Here is a 21,485-nt window from a genome sequence, read left to right on the forward strand (position 1 = left end):
GGCCCACAACACACACACAGGCCCACAACACAACACACAGGCCCACAACACAACCACACAGACCCACAACACAACACAGGCCCACAACACAACACACAGACCCACACAACACAACACAGACCCACAACACAACACACAGGCCCACAACACAACACACAGGCCCACAACACAACACACAGACCCACAACACAAACACACAGCCCACAACACAACACACAGCCCACAACACACCACACAGGCCCACAACACAACACACAGGCCCCACAACACACCACACAGACCCACAACACAACACACAGGCCCACAACACCAAAAACACAACACCACACAACAAAACCACACAGAACCACAAACACACACACAGGCCCACAACAACACACAGACCCACAACACACCACAGCCACAACACAACACAGACCACAAAACACACCACACAGACGCCACAACACACCACACAGACCCACAACAACCACAGCCCACAACACAACACACAGACCACACAACACACACACAGGCCCACAACACAACACACAGACCCACACACACACAACACCCACAACACACCACCACCCACAACACAACACAGGCCCAAACACACACACAGACCCACACACAACACACAGCCCACAACACAACACACAGGCCCACAACACACCACAACCCAACACAACACAGCCCAAACACACAACACACAGCCCACAACACAAACACAGACCCACACACAACAGGCCACACACACCACACAGACCCACAACACAACACACAGCACCACACAAAACACCACACAACCACAGCCACAACACACACAGGCCCACAACACAACACAGCCCCAACACCAAAGACCCACAACACAACACAGGCCCACAACACAACCACAGCCCACAACACACCACAGCCCACAACACACAACAACAGGCCCAAAACACACACAGCCCACACACCCCAAACCCACAACACCACACAGCCCACAACACACACACAGCCCACAACACACAACGGCCCACACACAACACACAGACCACAACACAACAACAGACCCACAACACAACACACAGGCCCCAACCAACCACAGACACAAACACACCAACCCACACAACCACACAGGCCACAAACAAACACAGCCCAAACACAACACACACCCACAACACACACACAGCACAACACAACAAGCCCACAACACACACACAGACCACAAACACCACAGGCCCACAACACACACAAGCCAACACACACACAGCCCACACACACACAGGCCCACAACAACACCAACCCACAAACACCCAGACCCACAACACAACAACAGGCCCAAACAAAAACAGGCCACAACACACCACACAGCCCCAACACAACACACAGGCCCCAACACAACACACGGCCCCAACACACACCAGGCCCACAACACAACACAGACCACAACACACCACACAGACCCAAACACAACACACAGGCCCACAAACAACACACGACCCACAACACACACACAACCCAAACACACACAACACAGCCACACACAACCAACACACCCACCACCCAAACACCCCAACACACCACACAGACCCAAACACACACACCACAACACAAACCAGGCCACAACACAACACAAGACCCACAACACAACCAGACCCACAACACAAACAAACACAGCCACAACACAACACAACCCACAAACACACACACACACACAACACAACACCACCAACACCCCCCCCCCCCCCCCCCCCCCCCCCCCCCCCCCCCCCCCCCCCCCCCCCCCCCCCCCCCCCCCCCCCCCCCCCCCCCCCCCCCCCCCCCCCCCCCCCCCCCCCCCCCCCCCCCCCCCCCCCCCCCCCCCCCCCCCCCCCCCCCCCCCCCCCCCCCCCCCCCCCCCCCCCCCCCCACAACACACCACACCAAACAACACACACAACAGCCCACAACACAAACACACAGACCCACAACACAAACACACAGCCCACAACACACCACAACCCACAACACACCACACAGCCCACAACACACCCACACCCCACAACCAACACACAACAGGCCCACAACACACACACCACACCCACAACCACACACACACACCCACACCAACCCACACAGCCACAACACACACACAGCCACACACAACACACACACCAAACCAACACACAGCCCACAACACACCACACACCACAACACAACACACAGCCCACAAACACACCCACCAACACGCCCACACAACACAACCCACACCCACCCCAACCACACACCCACAACACCACACCAACCCCACACAAACCACACAGCCCACAAACAACACACAACACACCCACAACCAACACACCAGCCCACACACACCCCAACCACACACACCACAGCCACACACACACACCCACACACACACCCACACACCACAAACAACACACCACAACCACACACAACCACAACGCCCACCACACACCACAGCCCACCACACACCACAGCCCACCACACAACACACAGCCCACAACACAACAACACACAGCCCACAACACAACACACACAACCCACAACACAACACACACACCCCACAACACAACACACACACAACCCAACACAACCACACACAGACCCACAACACAACACACACAGGCCCACAACACAACACACAGACCCACAACACAACACACAGACCCACAACACAACACATCACACAGGCCCACAGCACAACACACAGACCCACAACACACCACACAACACCCACAACACACCACACAGACCCACAACACACCACACAGACCCACAACACAACACACAGGCCCACAACACAACACACAGACCCACAACACAACACACAGACCCACAACACAACACAACACACAGGCCCACAACACAACACACAGACCCACAACACACCACACAACACCCACAACACAACACTCACTCAAACATGTCCCAACAGGCGAAGCTCCAGGTTCTTGAGAACACCAGAACGGACGATAGAACAGATGAAGAACAGACAGCCACCTTGAGGCGCCTCGTCTCCACGCAGGCAACGGAGTTAGTGAGTTTGAGGAGGGAGCTTCGAGAGGTTCAAGGTCAATTGGCTTCCACAGACCAACAGGTAAGTCAAATGGGGCTGTTTGGGGCTGTTTGGGGGGGGGCAAGATAATGCAATGCCATTTGGGAGATGTGTTAATCGCCTATATTGTATTTTAGGTTTTTATATTCTAATTGCCTATTGTATTTTAGGTTTTTATATTCTAATTGCCTATTGTATTTTAGGTTCTCATATTCTAATTGCCTATTGTATTTTAGGTTTTTATATTCTAATTGCCTATTGTATTTTAGGTTCTCATATTCTAATTGCCTATTGTATTTTAGGTTCTCATATTCTAATTGCCTATTGTATTTTAGGTTTTTATATTCTAATTGCCTATTGTATTTTAGGTTTTTATAATATAATCGCCTATTGTATTTTAGGTTTTTATAATATAATCGCCTATTGTATTTTAGGTTTTCATACTCGAATAATCGCCTATAGTATTTAAGGTTTTTATAATCGAATAATCGGATCGCCTATTGTATTTAAGGTTTTCATAATATAATCACCTATTGTATTTAAGGTTTTTATAATCGAATAATCGCCTATTGTATTTAAAGTTTTTATAATCGAATAATCGCAAATTATATTTAAGGTGAGAATAATCGCCTATTGTATTTTAGGTTTTTATAATCGAATAATCGCCTATTGTATTTAAGGTTTTCATACTCGAATAATCGCCTATTGTATTTAAGGTTTTTATAATCGAATAATCGGATCGCCTATTGTGTTTAAGGTTTTCATAATATAATCACCTACTGTATTTAAGGTTTTTATAATCGAATAATCGCCTATTGTATTTAAGCTTTTCATACTCGAATAATCGCCTATTATATTTAAGGTTTTTATAATCGAACAATCGCCTATTATATTTAAGGTGAGAATAATCGCATATTGTATTTTAGGTTTTTATAATATAATCGCCTATTGTATTTAAGGTTTTCATAATCGAATGATCGCCTATTATATTTAAGGTTTTCATAATCGAATAATCGCCTATTGTATTTAAGGTGAGAATAATCGCCTATTGTATTTTAGGTTTTTATAATCGAATAATCGCCTATTGTATTTAAGGTTTTTATAATATAATCGCCTATTGTATTTTAGGTTTTTATAATCGAATAATCGCCTACTGTATTTAAGGTTTTTATAATATAATCGCCTATTGTATTTTAGGTTTTTATAATCGAATAATCGCCTACTGTATTTAAGGTTTTTATAATATAATCGCCTATTGTATTTTAGGTTTTTATAATCGAATAAAGTCTCCCCTTAAGATGTTTCTCACCAAAATAGAGACATCGTGTTCCATTTAATTTTCCGCCATTTCCCGCGTTAGCGAGGTAGCGTTTAAGTACAGAGGGCTGAGCCTTTGAGGGAATATCCTCACTTGGCCCCCTTCTCTGTTCCTTCTTTTGGGAAAACTGAAAATAAACTGGAGGGGAGGATTTCCCGCCTCCAGCTCCCTCCCCTTTTTAGTCGCCTTCTACGACATGCAGGGAAGACGTGGCAAGTATTCTTCCTTCCACTTTCTCTCATCCAAATTAAAACCTTGCTCTCCAATTTCTATCATTACTTTCGAGTGAAAGAAGACGAATAAACTTAATTCGCTCCTTAGATCAAGATGACAGAAACTTCCAATGTGTCCAATTCATAATATCCGATCAACATTGAACCCTTCTCTTTCCTAAATGGAGACAGAAATGTAAGTTGTTTACATCGGCAACCCCACAAGGTATATATATATATATATTAATATATATATATATATATATATATATATATATATATATATATATATATATATATATATATATTTCCCAGGCCATGAATCGTGTGGGTGAATTGGACGCTACACTCTGTCCATTCTGTTTACGTCTTTCCTTAAGCGAGGTCGCCACAACTGAACAGTTGTCCATTCTGTTTACGTCTTTCCTTAAGCGAGGTCGCCACAACTGAACAGCTGTCCATTCTGTTTACGTCTTTCCTTAAGCGAGGTCGCCACAACTGAATAGCTGTCCATTCTGTTTACGTCTTTCCTTCAGTGAGGTCGCCACAACTGAACATAGGATCCAAGATGGGGACGCACCAATGACTGAAATTCAAGTCCTTCTTCTTATGGCAACAAGATTTTTCTCTTTGTGCTTTTCCTCTGCTCTTATGCACATAATCATACTCTGCTTTAGTACACCAATGTCTTTCCCACATGTGCCACTTGCAGCTCAACAAAAATTCATAATGTCTGTACTTTGCCTTCTCGTGTGTTTTTTCTTTTCTACTTCCAAATTCGAAAACTTTACAGCTGTCGATATTAGAACCAAATCCATCAGTTTCTCTACGTCAATTTGAAGAAACCGTGGACTTCCCCTTTTCGGTTGTATTTTGATTTCCAAGTTTAGTATCAGATTCTGTATCTTACATCAAAGTCCATTTATCAGTATCAGTACTATAGACATGTACGAAAAACTAAAGTGGGTCCAAAACTGATCCCTGAGGCACCCCATTTGATACCTCTAACCATTCTGAGGTTTGACCATTGACCACAAACTCTCTGCTTGCGTTCTGTACCATGGAGCCTATGAAGTGGAATGTTATTGTTAGTTTTCCAAAAAAAAGAAAAACAATAGATAGATGGGGGTCACTAGCTATACCTTCATCATAAGCCTTGATTCCATTAAATAGGGGATCAAATAGATGGGTCAGACTTGAAAGAATATCGTCTTCCAACATCAGACGTTACGCTGATTGGACATTGATTACGGAATAGTGAGTTTTAACCTTTTTTTTTTTTTAACAGACTTCCATTCGACTTTAAATTTGATCAGTCAAGAATAGAAATATCTCATTCTTCGCTTCTTATATTGTCTTCGGATATAACTTATCTGGTCTTACCATTTTGTTTACTTTAATTCCATGGAGTGCTGATAATAATCTTCATTTTCTATGCCAATATCTTGGAAAGCATTCTTCCCTCTTACCAATGGAACTTTGGATTCGAGAAATGGATTGTGTTTTCAATCGTTAACTATCATTTAAGATTTTAGCCATGTCTTCGCAGTCTTGAGCCAATTCACCGTTTTCTGTAATCAATTGGACAAATTGCTTCATAGCTGTAAAACTACTTAGGGTGTCCTTCGTTATTCTCATCATTTTACACGCCATACTTAAGTTTGCTTTGAGGAATAAGAACTTCAAAATTCCTCTCTGTAGATTTAATATGTTATTCTAATATGACACTTATTAGTCTCTTTAAATTTCTAATGTGTGCTACTCTTTCAGACAATAAGCCCTTCTTTATTTCAACGTTGCACCAACTACAAATTAGCACATACGACCCTTCCACTACTTTGAAAGTTTTACTGGAGCTTCTTTAATGTTACGCCCATATCGTTTTCTTTCACAGGATCATCCCATAACTGCCTATTAAGAGCAATGCGGAGGACGTAAGTTCTGATACGCCCATACCGTTTTCTTTAACAGGATCATCCCATAATTGCCTATTAAGAGCAATGCGAAGGACGTAATAAGTTCTGAGTGAAAGTTCTAAAATCTGGTATTTTGGACGGCAAAAAGGGGATGATGGACCAGCTGGTCCACAAGGGCTGTGTTTTACGTTCGTGAAGACCATTGAAAACGTAATGGTACAATCTTTTAACACTTTTCTTCCACAGAACCATCTAGTGGAGCACCCACAGTACATTCTTTGTCTCTTACTTTCCACAGGATCATCTGAGGCAGTATATTCACCAACTCGAAAAGGAATTGGGATCGGCACGGTGCAAGTGGGCGGTGGAACGATCAAGTGCTACGAGAGACATGAATGACCTAATGGCGAAGATGAGGAAGATGAAGGTGAGTTGGAAGACTCCAAGAGCAAGGTGAAATTCTGTTGATCAACTGAGACATAATATGAAACATACACACACACACACACACACACGAGAGAGAGAGAGAGAGAGTTTCCGTACTGTCGTGGTCAGCGTTGCTGACCATGATTCAAGATCAGGTCCACCCAAGTTCGAATCCTGGTAGTGGTGGCCAGTCTGTCCACAGCCAATCCTAGGCGTTCATCCTTGGCCTAGGCGACTTGGCTAGGGTTGCTGTGGTCAGCGTTGCTGACCATGATTCAAAAGTCCACCCAAGTTCGAATCCTGGTAGTGGTGGCCAGTCTGTCCACAGCCAATCCTAGGCGTTCATCCTTGGCCTAGGGGACCTGGCTAGGGTTGGTGTGTGTGTGTGTGTGTGTGTGTGTGTTGTGTGTGTGTGTGCACAAATATCTTCCATATCCAAGAACCCTTCTGTACCCTCTTGTACATAGGGCCCAGAACCCTTCTTGTACATAGGGCCCAGAACCCTTCTTGTACATAGGGCCCAGAACCCTTCTTGTACATAGGGCCTAAACCCCTTCTGTACCCTCTTGTACATAGGGCCCAGAACCCTTCTTGTACATAGGGCCCAGAACCCTTCTTGTACATAGGGCCCAGAACCCTTCTTGTACATAGGGCCAGAACCCTTCTTGTAACATAGGGCCCAGAACCCTTCTTGTACATAGGGCCCAGAACCCTTTTTGTACAAAGGGCCCAGAACCCTTCTTGTACATAGGGCCCAGAACCCTTTTGTACATAGGGCACAGAACCCTTCTTGTACATAGGGCACAGAACCCTTCTTGTACATAGGGCCCAGAACCCTTCTTGTACATAGGGCCCAGAACCCTTGTACATAGGGCACAGAACCCTTCTTGTACATAGGGCCCAGAACCCTTCTTGTGCATAGGGCCTAAGAGCCCTTCTTGTACATAGGGCCCAGAACCCTTCTTGTACATAGGGCCCAGAACCCTTCTTGTACATAGGGCCCAGAACCCTTCTTGTACATAGGGCCTAAACCCCTTCTGTACCCTCTTGTACATAGGGCCCAGAACCCTTCTTGTACATAGGGCCCAGAACCCTTCTTGTACATAGGGCCTAAGAGCCCTTCTTGTACCTAGGGCCTAAGAACCCTTCTTGTACCTAGGGCTCAGAACCCTTCTTGTACATAGGGCCCAGAACCCTTCTTGTACATAGGGCCCAGAACCCTTCTTGTACATAGGGCCCAGAACCCTTCTTGTACATAGGGCCCAGAACCCTTCTTGTACATAGGGCCTAAACCCCTTCTGTACCTCTTGTACATAGGGCCCAGAACCCTTCTTGTACATAGGGCCTAAGAGCCCTTCTTGTACCTAGGCCTAAGAACCCTTCTGTACTAGGCTCAACCCTTCTTGTACATAGGGCCCAGAACCCTTCTTGTACATAGGGCCCAGAACCCTTCTTGTACATAGGGCCTAAACCCCTTCTGTACCCTCTTGTACATAGGGCCCAGAACCCTTCTTGTACATAGGGCCTAAGAGCCCTTCTTGTACCTAGGGCCTAAGAACCCTTCTTGTACCTAGGGCTCAGAACCCTTCTTGTACATAGGGCCCAGAACCCTTCTTGTACATAGGGCCCAGAACCCTTCTTGTACATAGGGCCAAAACCCCTTCTGTACCCTCTTGTACAAAGGGCCCAGAACCCTTCTTGTACATAGGGCCAAAACCCCTTCTGTACCCTCTTGTACAAAGGGCTCAGAACCCTTCTTGTACAACGGGCCTAAGAACCCTTCTTGTACCTAGGGCTCATTTTGAGCTATAGGATCATACTCAACCCATCATTTTGAGAAGCCCTTTGAACGCACCACCCACGACCATCTTCCTCCGGCAGTGCGTTCGATTCGACCACCTGGCGAGGGAGAACGAAGACATGAGACACCAGCTGGCCACCAAGGACCTGGAGATTTCCACCCTTAAGGCACTGGTCCAGCGTCGGGACGAACCCCCGGGGAAAGACAGAGCTATAGTGAGGCCCATCTCCCCCGGTGTGACGGTGAGTACACAAAGGGGGCCTTTGTGGGGTAGTGGTCAGGGTTCGATTCCCGGGTGGGAGACGGTCTACACTGACCCCCCATATGTTCATCCTCAGGGATGTGGGTCAATAAAATGGGTACCTGGCTAAGGTATGTATATATATATACAGTGTATATATATATATAATATATATATATATATATATATATATATATATATATATATATATATATATATATATATATATAATATTGGAAAATATGTATATATTTCTCGTGGTACTGGAGTTAGAATTAATATAAACTTAAAACTTATTACAATTTCCACATGGCACTTCATAGATGCATCCAGGAGAATTTTCTGAAGAATTCCTAATTAAGATATTCTTTATAGTATTATTGTTGCTGAAGGCAACAATTACATTAAATGATTTAAAGAACATGGGAAGTAAAGTGAAATTATTATTAAAAGGGAGAATTAAAAGATTCTTGGTGTCAATGGGAGGTTTGGACTCGAACTCCATTTACTGATTTCTTTGCTAACTTCAGGGATTTATCAATGAAAGATCTAAGATACTTTAACTTAGATCTAATAGAATATATCTTCCTCAAACTTATTATTAATAAACTTTGGACTGTAAATACGTAATGCTCTAAGGTAACATAGATTGAAATGATGATAATTGGACTCTCTTGTCATGTTGAAATGAGTGATAATGGATATATGAGTATATATTGGTGGGTTTTCTATATATGCTAAACTTTATATGATCATATATTTTAGGTTTTCTGTATATGTTAAATTTATATATATTTCTAAATATGGAAACATGAATATCTTCAATTTCTAATGTAAAGTTAATGGAAGGGACTAAATTCTTAAGGGGAGAAATGTATGTGTCAATTTTCATTTGTTGGCCAAACACAAAGAACTTCATTTACATATCTAAATCAAATTTGCATTAGAAAGGTAAGATATATACTTTAGTAATTTGGTTTCAAAAAATTCTATATCAAAATGACTTAGTAGAGGTGAAAGAAAGTTACCCATTGCCATACCAGATTTCTGAGCATAATTTTCTCCATTAGATTGTAATACACATTTATAAAGAAATTAAATCAATTCAATATAAACAGACTTTGAAATAAGTAAATAAATTATCTAAGACATCAATTAGATATTAATTAGATATTCTAAGAGGTCATTGTCTTTGGTGAATAGAGATGAAACATCAAAGCTAACAAGTTTGATATCAAAATTAACATTGATATTGTTAAACTTGTTAATTAGATTTATATTGTTCATGATATTAGAATTTGATATCTAACGTACTAAAAGGCTTCATATAGACACTAACCATTTTGATAATTTATATATATGTGATGGAGTCTACTGAACTCCATTTTGATAATTTATATATATGGGATGGAGTGTACTGAACTCCATTTTGACAATTTATATATATATATATATATATATATATATATATATATATATATATATATATAATATATATATATATAGTATGAGTTACTGAACTCATTTGACAATTTAATATAGGATGGACTATGAACTCCATTTTGAAATTTATATATATGTGATGGAGTGTACTGAACTCCATTTCGACAATTTATATATATGTGATGGAGTGTACTGAACTCCATTTCGACAATTTATATATATGTGATGGAGTGTACTGAACTCCATTTTGACAATTTATATATATGGGATGGAGTCTACTGAACTCACTATAGGTGTTGCTGGGAATTTTTGGTTTATATGTTTATCTACATGGATGTATATATATACACAAATGGATATGTGAACGAATGAGAGAGACACACACACCCATTTCTTCGTCCGTTTCTGGCGCTACCTCGCTCAAATGGGAAACGGACGAAGACGTACGAATACGCAGAGAAATAGGGGGGGGGGGGAAATTATTACATCTACATCTATCAATCCAAATTGGTGTCCATTTCAGATGTCTATACCTCGCGGTCTACCAAACATTGGAAACACCTGTTACATCAACATCATTCTCCAGTCTCTCTTCAGCATACAAAACCTACGCATGTACTTCAAACAGGAGATGTACAAGTGAGTACACACTTCTGTACACACACGCTCCTTGAGTCCAATGTGGCGCAGTCACAATCAGCTTGGATATCGAGTGGGTATGGGTTCGAATCCTAGGTGCATTTGTCTGTCCACCGTTCACCCAGCTGTTCATTGGTCGATAAAATGGGTACCTGATATATATATATATATATATATATATATATATATATATATATATATATATATATATATATATATATATATATATATTGCGCGTGATCAAGTATATTCCTATGAGTCCACGGGGGAAAGTGAGACACGATAAGTTGCCAAGTGCACTTTCGTGTCATAATCACCTCATCATCAGGGGAGACACAAGTGCACTTTCGTGTCATAATCACCTCATCATCAGGGGAGACACAAGTGCACTTTCGTGTCATAATCACATCATCATCAGGGGAGACACAAGAGAGAAATATAACAGTCACTTGATATACAACGAAGAAGTGACGTAGCTAAGACGCCATTTGGTAAAAATGTGTTGTCCAAAACATACAACGAGCGTTCATAAACTTATCATTTTACAAATTTTATCAACAATAAAGTTATCTAATTTATATAGACCATCACTAATGTTAAGATTATAATTCTTTGTGTATTTAATAATAGAAGATTCAATGATATTTCTCTTGGAAATAGAGTTAGAGTTAATAACTGAGATGGTATTACTCTAGTCAATATAATGATCATAGTTTTTAACGTGATTAAACAAGGCAATTGGATTGTTGCCCCGTTCTTATACTATATTTATGTTGCTTAAGTCACACAAGAATGTGTGTGTGTGTGTGTGTGTGTGTGTGTGTGTGTGTACCCACTTCAGCTGAGCCAGGGCGTCTCTCTCCTACAGAAGGGACCTGAGCTCCACCAGCCACCACCAGGGACGGGTGGCCAAGGCCCTCGCTCGGGTCTTCCACGCCCTCGAGACACACACAACCAACTCCACTCTCATGAAGGAGTTTAAGGTAAGTCTCCAGAGTTTAAGGTAAGTCTTGAGAGTTTAAGGTAAGTCTCAAGAGTTTAAGGTAAGTCTTGAGAGTTTAAGGTAAGTCTCAAGAGTTTAAGGTAAGTCTTGAGAGTTTAAGGTAAGTCTCGAGAGTTTAAGGTAAGTCTCGAGAGTTTAAGGTAAGTCCTGAGTTTTAGGTAAGTCGAGAGTTTAAGGTAAGTCTTGAGTTTTAGGTAAGTCTTGAGAGTTTAAGGTAAGTCTTGAGAGTTTAAGGTAAGTCTCGAGAGTTTAAGGTAAGTCCTGAGTTTTAGGTGTCTCGAGAGTTTAAGGTAAGTCTTGAGTTTTAGGTAAGTCTTGAGAGTTTAAGGTAAGTCTTGAGAGTTTAAGGTAAGTCTTGAGAGTTTAAGGTAAGTCTTGAGAGTTTAAGGTAAGTCTCAAGAGTTTAAGGTAAGTCTTGAGAGTTTAAGGTAAGTCTCGAGAGTTTAAGGTAAGTCTCAAGAGTTTAAGGTAAGTCTTGAGAGTTTAAGGTAAGTCTTGAGAGTTTAAGGTAAGTCTCAAGAGTTTAAGGTAAGTCTTGAGAGTTTAAGGTAAGTCTTGAGAGTTTAAGGTAAGTCTCAAGAGTTTAAGGTAAGTCTTGAGAGTTTAAGGTAAGTCTCGAGAGTTTAAGGTAAGTCTCGAGAGTTTAAGGTAAGTCTCAAGAGTTTAAGGTAAGTCTTGAGAGTTAAAGGTAAGTCTTGAGAGTTTAAGGTAAGTCTCGAGAGTTTAAGGTAAGTCTTGAGAGTTTAAGGTAAGTCTCGAGAGTTTAAGGTAAGTCTTGAGAGTTTAAGGTAAGTCTCGAGAGTTTAAGGTAAGTCTCGAGAGTTTAAGGTAAGTCTCGAGAGTTTAAGGTAAGTCTCGAGAGTTTAAGGTAAGTCTGAAGTAGTAATTAAGGTTAAGGTTCTTGAGAGTTTAAGGTAAGTCTTGAGAGTTTAAGGTAAGTCTCGAGAGTTTAAGTAAGCTCGGAGTTAAGGTAAGTCTCGAGAGTTTAAGGTAAGTCTCGAGAGTTTAAGGTAAGTCTTGAGAGTTTAAGGTAAGTCTCGAGAGTTTAGGGTAAGTCTTGAGAGTTTAAGGTAAGTCTTGAGAGTTTAAGGTAAACCATGGAGACATCACACACCCCTGCCGCAAACTTACATTCAATGAGAACCAATCACTTTCCTCTCTTCCTACACGTACACATGCCTTACATCCTCGATATATATATAATATATATATATATATATATATATATATATATATATATATATATATATATATATATATATATATAATATTATGTTGGAAAGGATCACAATTTTGCGCGTGATCAAGATATTCCTATGAGTCCACGGGGAAAATGAAACACGGAAAGTTCCCAAGTGCACTTTCGTGTAATAATCACATCATCAGGGTAAACATGTTTACCAAATGGCGTCGTAGCTTCGTCATCTTCGATGTATATCAAGTGACTGTTATATTTCTCTCTTGTGTCTCCCCTGATGATGATGTGATTATGACACGAAAGTGCACTTGGGAACTTCTCGTGTTTCATTTTCCCCGTGGACTCACAGGAATATATATATATATATATATATATATTATATATATATATATATATATATATATATATATATATATATATATATATATATATATATATATTTCCCACAACATCATTAGATCATCCAATTCACCTCACCATCTCCCCCACAGAGCGTCCTGGAGGCGTGTGACAACATGTTTGTGGGCAACTCACAGATGGACGCCCATGACCTGCTGTGTGACCTGTTACTGTGGCTACACGATGACCTGGGGAAGGTAAGGCCCACTCGTGACCTGTTATGTATGACCTGGGGAAGGTATAGGACGCTCATGACCTGTTATGTATGACCTGGGGAAGGTATAGGACGCTCATGACCTGTTATGTATGACCTGGGGAAGGTATAGGACGTTCATGACCTGTTATGTATGACCTGGGGAAGGTATAGGACGCTCATGACCTGTTATGTATGACCTGGGGAAGGTATAGGACGCTCATGACCTGTTATGTATGACCTGGGGAAGGTATAAGACGTTCATGACCTGTTATGTATGACCTGGTGAAGGTATAGGACGCTCATGACCTGTTATGTATGACCTGGGGAAGGTATAGGACGCTCATGACCTGTTATGTATGACCTGGGGAAGGTATAGGACGTTCATGACCTGTTATGTATGACCTGGGGAAGGTATAGGACGCTCATGACCTGTTATGTATGACCTGGGGAAGGTATAGGACGTCATGACCTGTTATGTATGACCTGGGAAGGTATAGGACGCTCATGACCTGTTATGTATGACCTGGGGAAGGTATAAGACGTTCATGACCTGTTATGTATGACCTGGGAAGGTATAGGACGCTCATGACCTGTTATGTATGACCTGGGGAAGGTATAGGACGCTTCATGACCTGTTATGTATGACCTGGGGAAGGTATAGGGGACGTCATGACCTGTTATGTATGACCTGGGGAAGTATAGGACGTTCATGACCTGTTATGTATGACCTGGGGAAGGTATAGGACGCTCATGACCTGTTATGTATGACCTGGAGAAGGTATAGGACGCTCATGACCTGTTATGTATGACCTGGGGAAGGTATAGGACGCTCATGACCTGTTATGTATGACCTGGGGAAGGTATAGGACGCTCATGACCTGTTACGTATGACCTGGGGAAGGTATAGGACGCTCATGCCCTGTTATGTATGACCTGGTGAAGGTATAGGACGCTCATGACCTGTTATGTATGACCTGGGGAAGGTATAGGACGCTCATGACCTGTTATGTATGACCTGGGGAAGGTATAGGACGCTCATGACCTGTTATGTATGACCTGGGGAAGGTATAGGACGCTCATGACCTGTTATGTATGACCTGGTGAAGGTATAGGACGCTCATGACCTGTTATGTATGACCTGGGGAAGGTATAGGACGCTCAAGACCTGTTATGTATGACCTGCTGAAGGTATAGGACGCTCATGACCTGTTATGTATGACCTGGGGAAGGTACAGGACGCTCATGACCTGATATGTATGACCTGGGGAAGGTATAGGACGCTCATGACCTGATATGTATGACCTGGGGAAGGTATAGGACGCTCATGACCTGTTATGTATGACCTGGGGAAGGTATAGGACGCTCAGGACCTGTTATGTATGACCTGGATAAAGAAATTATCACCATTGTATTCACTGGAATAATGCTAATTCAGTTATCAACTCTAACTCCTCCACTAAGATAAACATCACTTAATCTTCTATAATTAAATACATAAATAATTATAACATTAATATTAGTAATAAATAATCATAACATTAATATTAGTAAATAAATAAATAATTATAACATTAATATTAGTAAAAAATAATCATAACATTAATATTAGTAATAAAATAAATAATTATAACATTAATATTAGTAAATAAATAAATAAACATTAATATTAGTAAATAAATAAATAATTATAACATTAATATTAGTAAATAAATAATTATAACATTAATATTAGTAAATAAATAAATAATTATAACATTAATATTAGTAAATAAATAATAACATTAATATTAGTAAATAAATAAATAATTATAACATTAATATTAGTAAATAAATAATCATAACATTAATATTAGTAAATAAATAAATAATTATAACATTAATATTAGTAAATAAATAATAACATTAATATTAGTAAATAAATAATAACATTAATATTAGTAAATAAATAAATAATTATAACATTAATATTAGTAAATAATTATAACATTAATATTAGTAAATAAATAATAACATTAATATTAGTAAATAAATAAATAATTATAATATTAATATTAGTAAATAAATAATAACATTAATATTAGTAAATAAATAAATAATTATAACATTAATATTAGTAAATAAATAATAACATTAATATTAGTAAATAAATAATAACATTAATATTAGTAAATAAATAATAACATTAATATTAGTAAATAAATAAATAATTATAATATTAATATTAGTAAATAATTATAACATTAATATTAGTGATGGTCTACATAAATTGGATAACTTTATTGTTTATAACAATTTGTAAACAATTCCCCTTCTTGTTTACATAATAAGTTTATGATAACGCTGGTTGTCTGTTTTGGTAAACAATCACATGTTTACCAAATGGCGTCGTAGCTCCGTCTCTTCCATGTATATCAAGTGACTGTTATATTTCTCTCTTGTGTCTCCCCTGATGATGATGTGATTATGACACGAAAGTGCACTTGGGCAACTTATCCTGTTTCATTTTCCCTGACTACGTCTCTTCGTTGTATATCAAGTGACTGTTATATTTCTCTCTTGTGTCTCCCCTGATGATGATGTGATTATGACACGAAAGTGCACTTGGGCAACTTATCATGTTTCATTTTCCCTGACTACGTCTCTTCGTTGTATATCAAGTGACTGTTACATTTCTCTCTTGTGTCTCCCCTGATGATGATGTGATTATGACACGAAAGTGCACTTGGCAACTTATCGTGTTTCAATATTTCTCTCTTGTGTCTCCCCCTAATGATGATGTGATTATGACACGAAAGTGCACTTGGCAACTCATTTTTTTTTTCAATTTTTTTTTCCATGTGATTCTGCAATGCATGACATCTATCCCAGGTTGAAACGCCTGATTAAATGGAAATTGCTAGTATAAATGAGCGAAGGGCCATTTGGGGAGAGAGAGAGAGAGAGAGAGAGAGAGAGAGAGAGAGAGAGAGAGAGAGAGAGAGAGAGAGATCCTCCCCTCTTGCATTGTCGCCTTCTAAAGAACCTGAACAGAAGAGCAAGAGACATGCAGGAGGGTGAAAGGCGTGCACGGGAGAGCGTGAATTGGAACGATGTGGTATACCGGGGTCGACGTGCTGTCAATGGATTGAACCAGGGCATGTGAAGCGTCTGGGGTAAACCATGGAAAGTTCTGTGGGGCCTGGATGGGGAAAGGGAGCTGTGGTTTCGGTGCATTATTACATGACAGCTAGAGACTGAGTGTGAACGAAGGTGGCCTTTTTTTTTTTGTCCGTTTTCCTGGCGCTACCTCGTTGGCACAGGAGACGGCGATCAAGTACGTATTCCCCGAGTGTCGTAGAAGGTGACTAAAAGGGGATGGAGCTCGGGGCTGGAAATCCTCTCCTCCTGTATTACCTCCCAAAAGAAGGAATAGAGCCAAGAGCCAAGAGAGGAACTGTGCCTTATATAATATACCCTCCGTTTCCCCTCTTGACGCTACGTCCGCTCACGCGGGAAATGGCGCTCATGTACCACATGGAGCGAAGACAAGGAACAGAGCCAAGAGCCAAGAGAGGAACTGTGCCTTTATATAACCCTCCGTCTTCCCTCTTGACGCTACGTCCGCTCACGCGGGAAATGGCGCCCATGTACCATATGGAGCTGAGTGATCGACTCTTTCTCTCTCGTATCTCTTTCACCGTCAGAAAGCCCCCACATCCGCTCACGCGGGAAATGGCGCCCATGTACCATATGGAGCTGAGTGATCGACTGTTTCTCTCTCTTTCACCGTCAGAAAGCCCCCACGTCCGCCCACGCGGGAAATGGCGCCCATGTACCATATGGAGCTGAGTGATCGACTCTTTCTCTTTCACCGTCAGAAAGCCGGCTCCAGCGTGCCCAAGGGCGTGGCCCCAGGGGAGGACGAAGACTCGTCCATCATTGCCAGCCTCTTCCAAGGACGAAGCGACTCTGTGATCTTCTGCCAGGTGCAGGGTAAGGTGGTCTCCACCACCAGCGAAACTTTTGAAACGCTGACCCTGGCTGTGAACAGCAACGAGGAGTGTACACTGCAGGTGAGTGTGTGAGGGAGAGGGAGGGAGAGTGAGAGAGGGAGGGAGAGGTGAGAGTGAGAGAGAGTGTGTGTGTGTGTGTGTGTGTGTGTGTGTGTGGAGAGAGAGAGAGAGAGAGAGAGAGAGAGAGAGAGAGAGAGAGAGAGAGAGAGAGAGAGAGAGAGGAAGAGAGAGGTGTGTGTGTGTGTGTGTGTGTGTGTGTGTGTGTGTGTGTGTGTGAGAGAGAGAGAGAGAGAGAGAGAGAGAGAGAGAGAGAGAGAGAGAGAGAGGAGAGAGAGAGAGTGAACCTAGACAGCCACGGCTTACGTTTCTATTTATTTTTTCTTTTCTCTCTCTCTTGCTCTCCTACAGAAGCTCCTTGAGAACCATTTCCAAACTCAGACGATAACGTGGGATTGTCACCACTGCCACAGTACACACCAGTGCGCCCACTACACCAAGATACAGAGGCTACCCCCAGTACTCGCTATACACCTTACCAGGTATAGTAGTGGTCGCTATACACCTTATAAGGTATAATAGTGGTCGCTATACACCTTACCAGGTATAGTAATGGTCGCTATACACCTTATAAGGTATAATAGTGGTCGCTATACACCTTACCAGGTATAGTAATGGTCGCTATACACCTTACCAGGTATAGTAATGGTCGCTATACACCTTATAAGGTATAATAGTGGTCGCTATACACTTTACCAGGTATAGTAATGGTCGCTATACACCTTACCAGGCATTGTAATGGTCGCTATACACCTTACCAGGCATAGTAATGGTCGCTATACACCTTACCAGGTATAGTAATGGTCGCTATACACCTTACCAGGCATAGTAATGGTCGCTATACACCTTACCAGGTATAGTAATGGTCGCTATACACCTTATAAGGTATAATAGTGGTCGCTATACACCTTACCAGGTATAGTAATGGTCGCTATACACCTTACCAGGTATAGTAATGGTCGCTATACACCTTATAAGGTATAATAGTGGTCGCTATACACTTTACCAGGTATAGTAATGGTCGCTATACACCTTACCAGGCATTGTAATGGTCGCTATACACCTTACCAGGTATAGTAATGGTCGCTATACACCTTACCAGGTATAGCAGTGGTCGCTATACACCTTACCAGGCATAGTAATGGTCGCTATACACCTTACCAGGTATACTAATGGTCGCTATACACGTTACCAGGTATAGCAGTGGTCGCTATACACCTTACCAGGTATAGCAGTGGTCGCTATACATCTTACCAGGTATAGTAATGGTCGCTATACACCTTATAAGGTATAATAATGGTCGCTATACACGTTACCAGGTATAGCAGTGGTCGCTATACACCTTACCAGGTATAGCAGTGGTCGCTATACACCTTACTAGGTATAGCAGTGGTTGCTATACACCTTACCACGTATAGTAATGGTCGCTATTCACCTTATAAGGTATAATAGTGGTCGCTATACACCTTACTAGGTATACTAATGGTCGCTATACACGTTACCAGGTATAGCAGTGGTCGCTATACACCTTACCAGGTATAGTAGTGGCTGCTATACACCTTACCAGGTATAGTAATGGTCGCTATACACCTTACCAGTTACAGTAGTGGTCGCTATACACCTTATAAGGTATAATAGTGGTCGCTATACACCTTATCAGGTATAGCAGTGGTCGCTATACACCTTACCAGGTATAGTAATGGTCGCTATACACCTTATAAGGTATAATAATGGTCGCTATACACCTCACCAGGTATAGTAGTGGCTGCTATACACCTTACCAGGTATAGCAGTGGTGGCTATACACCTTACCAGGTATAGCAGTGGTGGCTATACACCTTACCAGGTATAGCAGTGGCCGCTATACACCTTACCAGGCATAGTAATGGTCGCTATACACCTTACCAGGCATAGTAATGGTCGCTATACACCTTACCAGGTATAGTAGTGGCTGCTATACACCTTACCAGGTATAGTAGTGGTCGCTATACACCTTACCAGGTATAGCAGTGGTCGCTATACACCTTACCAGGTATAGCAGTGGCCGCTATACACCTTACCAGGCATAGCAGTGGCCGCTATACACCTTACCAGGTATAGTAATGGTCGCTATACACCTTACCAGGCATAGTAATGGTCGCTATACACCTTACCAAGTATAGTAGTGGCTGCTATACACCTTACCAGGTATAGCAGTGGTGGCTATACACCTATACGACCACATAATCACTTTACCATCAATTAGACATTCTAATTCTAATCTAGGCACTTAATTACCCTAAGAGGTTATAATAAACCAATAATTGGAATATCTATGATATTCTTAATGGGAGGTGGAAGTGAATAATGACACAATATTCACGTAGTGTTAGCTTTTCTTCATTTAATGGGAGGTGGAAGTGAATAATGACACAATATTCAGGTAGGGTTAGCTTTTCATCATTGAATGGGAGGTGGAAGTGAATAATGACACAATATTCAGGTAGGGTTAGCTTTTCATCATTGAATGGGAGGTGGAAGTGAATAATGACTAGGGTTAGCTTTTCTTAATTTAATGGGATGTATGGTTAGCTTTTCATCATCTAATGGAAGGTGGAAGTGAATAATGACACAATATTCAGGTAGGGTTAGCTTTTCATCATTTAATGGGAGGTGGAAGTGAATAATGACTAGGGTTAGCTTTTCTTAATCTAATGGGATGTATGGTTAGCTTTTCATCATCTAATGGGAGGTGGAAGTGAATAATGACACAATATTCAGGTGGTGTTAGCTTTTCTTCATTTAATGGGAGGTGGAAGTGAATAATGACTAGGGTTAGCTTTTCTTAATTTAATGGGATGTATGGTTAGCTTTTCATCATCTAATGGGAGGTGGAAGTGAATAATGACACAATATTCAGGTAGGGTTAGCTTTTCATCATTGAATGGGAGGTGGAATTGAATAATGACACAATATTCAGGTAGGGTTAGCTTTTCATCATTGAATGGGAGGTGGAAGTGAATAATGACTAGGGTTAGCTTTTCTTAATTTAATGGGATGTATGGTTAGCTTTTCATCATCTAATGGGAGGTGGAAATGAATAATGACACAATATTCAGGTAGGGTTAGCTTTTCATCATTTAATGGGAGGTGGAAGTGAATAATGACTAGGGTTAGCTTTTCTTAATTTAATGGGATGTATGGTTAGCTTTTCATCATCTAATGGGAGGTGGAAGTGAATAATGATACAATATTCAGGTAGGGTTAGCTTTTCATCATTGAATGGGAGGTGGAAGTAAATAATGACACAATATTCAGGTAGGGTTAGCTTTTCATCATTGAATGGGAGGTGGAAGTAATTAATGACACAATATTCAGGTAGGGTTAGCTTTTCATCATTGAATGGGAGGTGGAAGTGAATAATGACTAGGGTTAGCTTTTCTTAATTTAATGGGATGTATGGTTAGCTTTTCATCATCTAATGGGAGGTGGAAGTGAATAATGACACAATATTCAGGTAGGGTTAGCTTTTCATCATTTAATGGGAGGTGGAAGTGAATAATGACACAATATTCAGGTAGTGTTAGCTTTTCTCAATTTAATGAAAGGTGGAAGTGAATAATGACACAATATTCAGGTT

At 41.2% G+C, this 21,485-nt stretch overlaps 2 protein-coding genes across 2 annotated transcripts in view; both read left to right on the forward strand.

Moving 5' to 3' along the window:
- The first annotated feature begins 8,817 nt into the window (after positions 1–8,817).
- On the forward strand, positions 8,818–19,377 carry LOC139762951 (ubiquitin carboxyl-terminal hydrolase 8-like). The gene is made up of 7 exons (XM_071688275.1): positions 8,818–8,940; positions 10,906–11,021; positions 11,890–12,004; positions 12,297–12,314; positions 13,714–13,818; positions 17,675–17,869; positions 19,372–19,377. The coding sequence occupies exons 1-7, from the start codon at positions 8,818–8,820 to the stop codon at positions 19,375–19,377; spliced, it is 678 nt and encodes a 225-aa protein (XP_071544376.1).
- Positions 19,378–20,042: 665 nt separating this feature from the next.
- Positions 20,043–21,485, forward strand: part of LOC139762891 (uncharacterized) — a 3,514-nt gene continuing 2,071 nt past the window's right edge. Inside the window, exon 1 of the mRNA XM_071688126.1 lies at positions 20,043–20,053. The gene's annotated coding sequence lies outside the window, so the exon portion shown is untranslated. The remainder of the gene's footprint in view (positions 20,054–21,485) is intronic.

Source organism: Panulirus ornatus, chromosome 45 (genome assembly GCF_036320965.1).
Source record: "Panulirus ornatus isolate Po-2019 chromosome 45, ASM3632096v1, whole genome shotgun sequence".
NCBI lineage: Eukaryota > Metazoa > Arthropoda > Malacostraca > Decapoda > Palinuridae > Panulirus > Panulirus ornatus.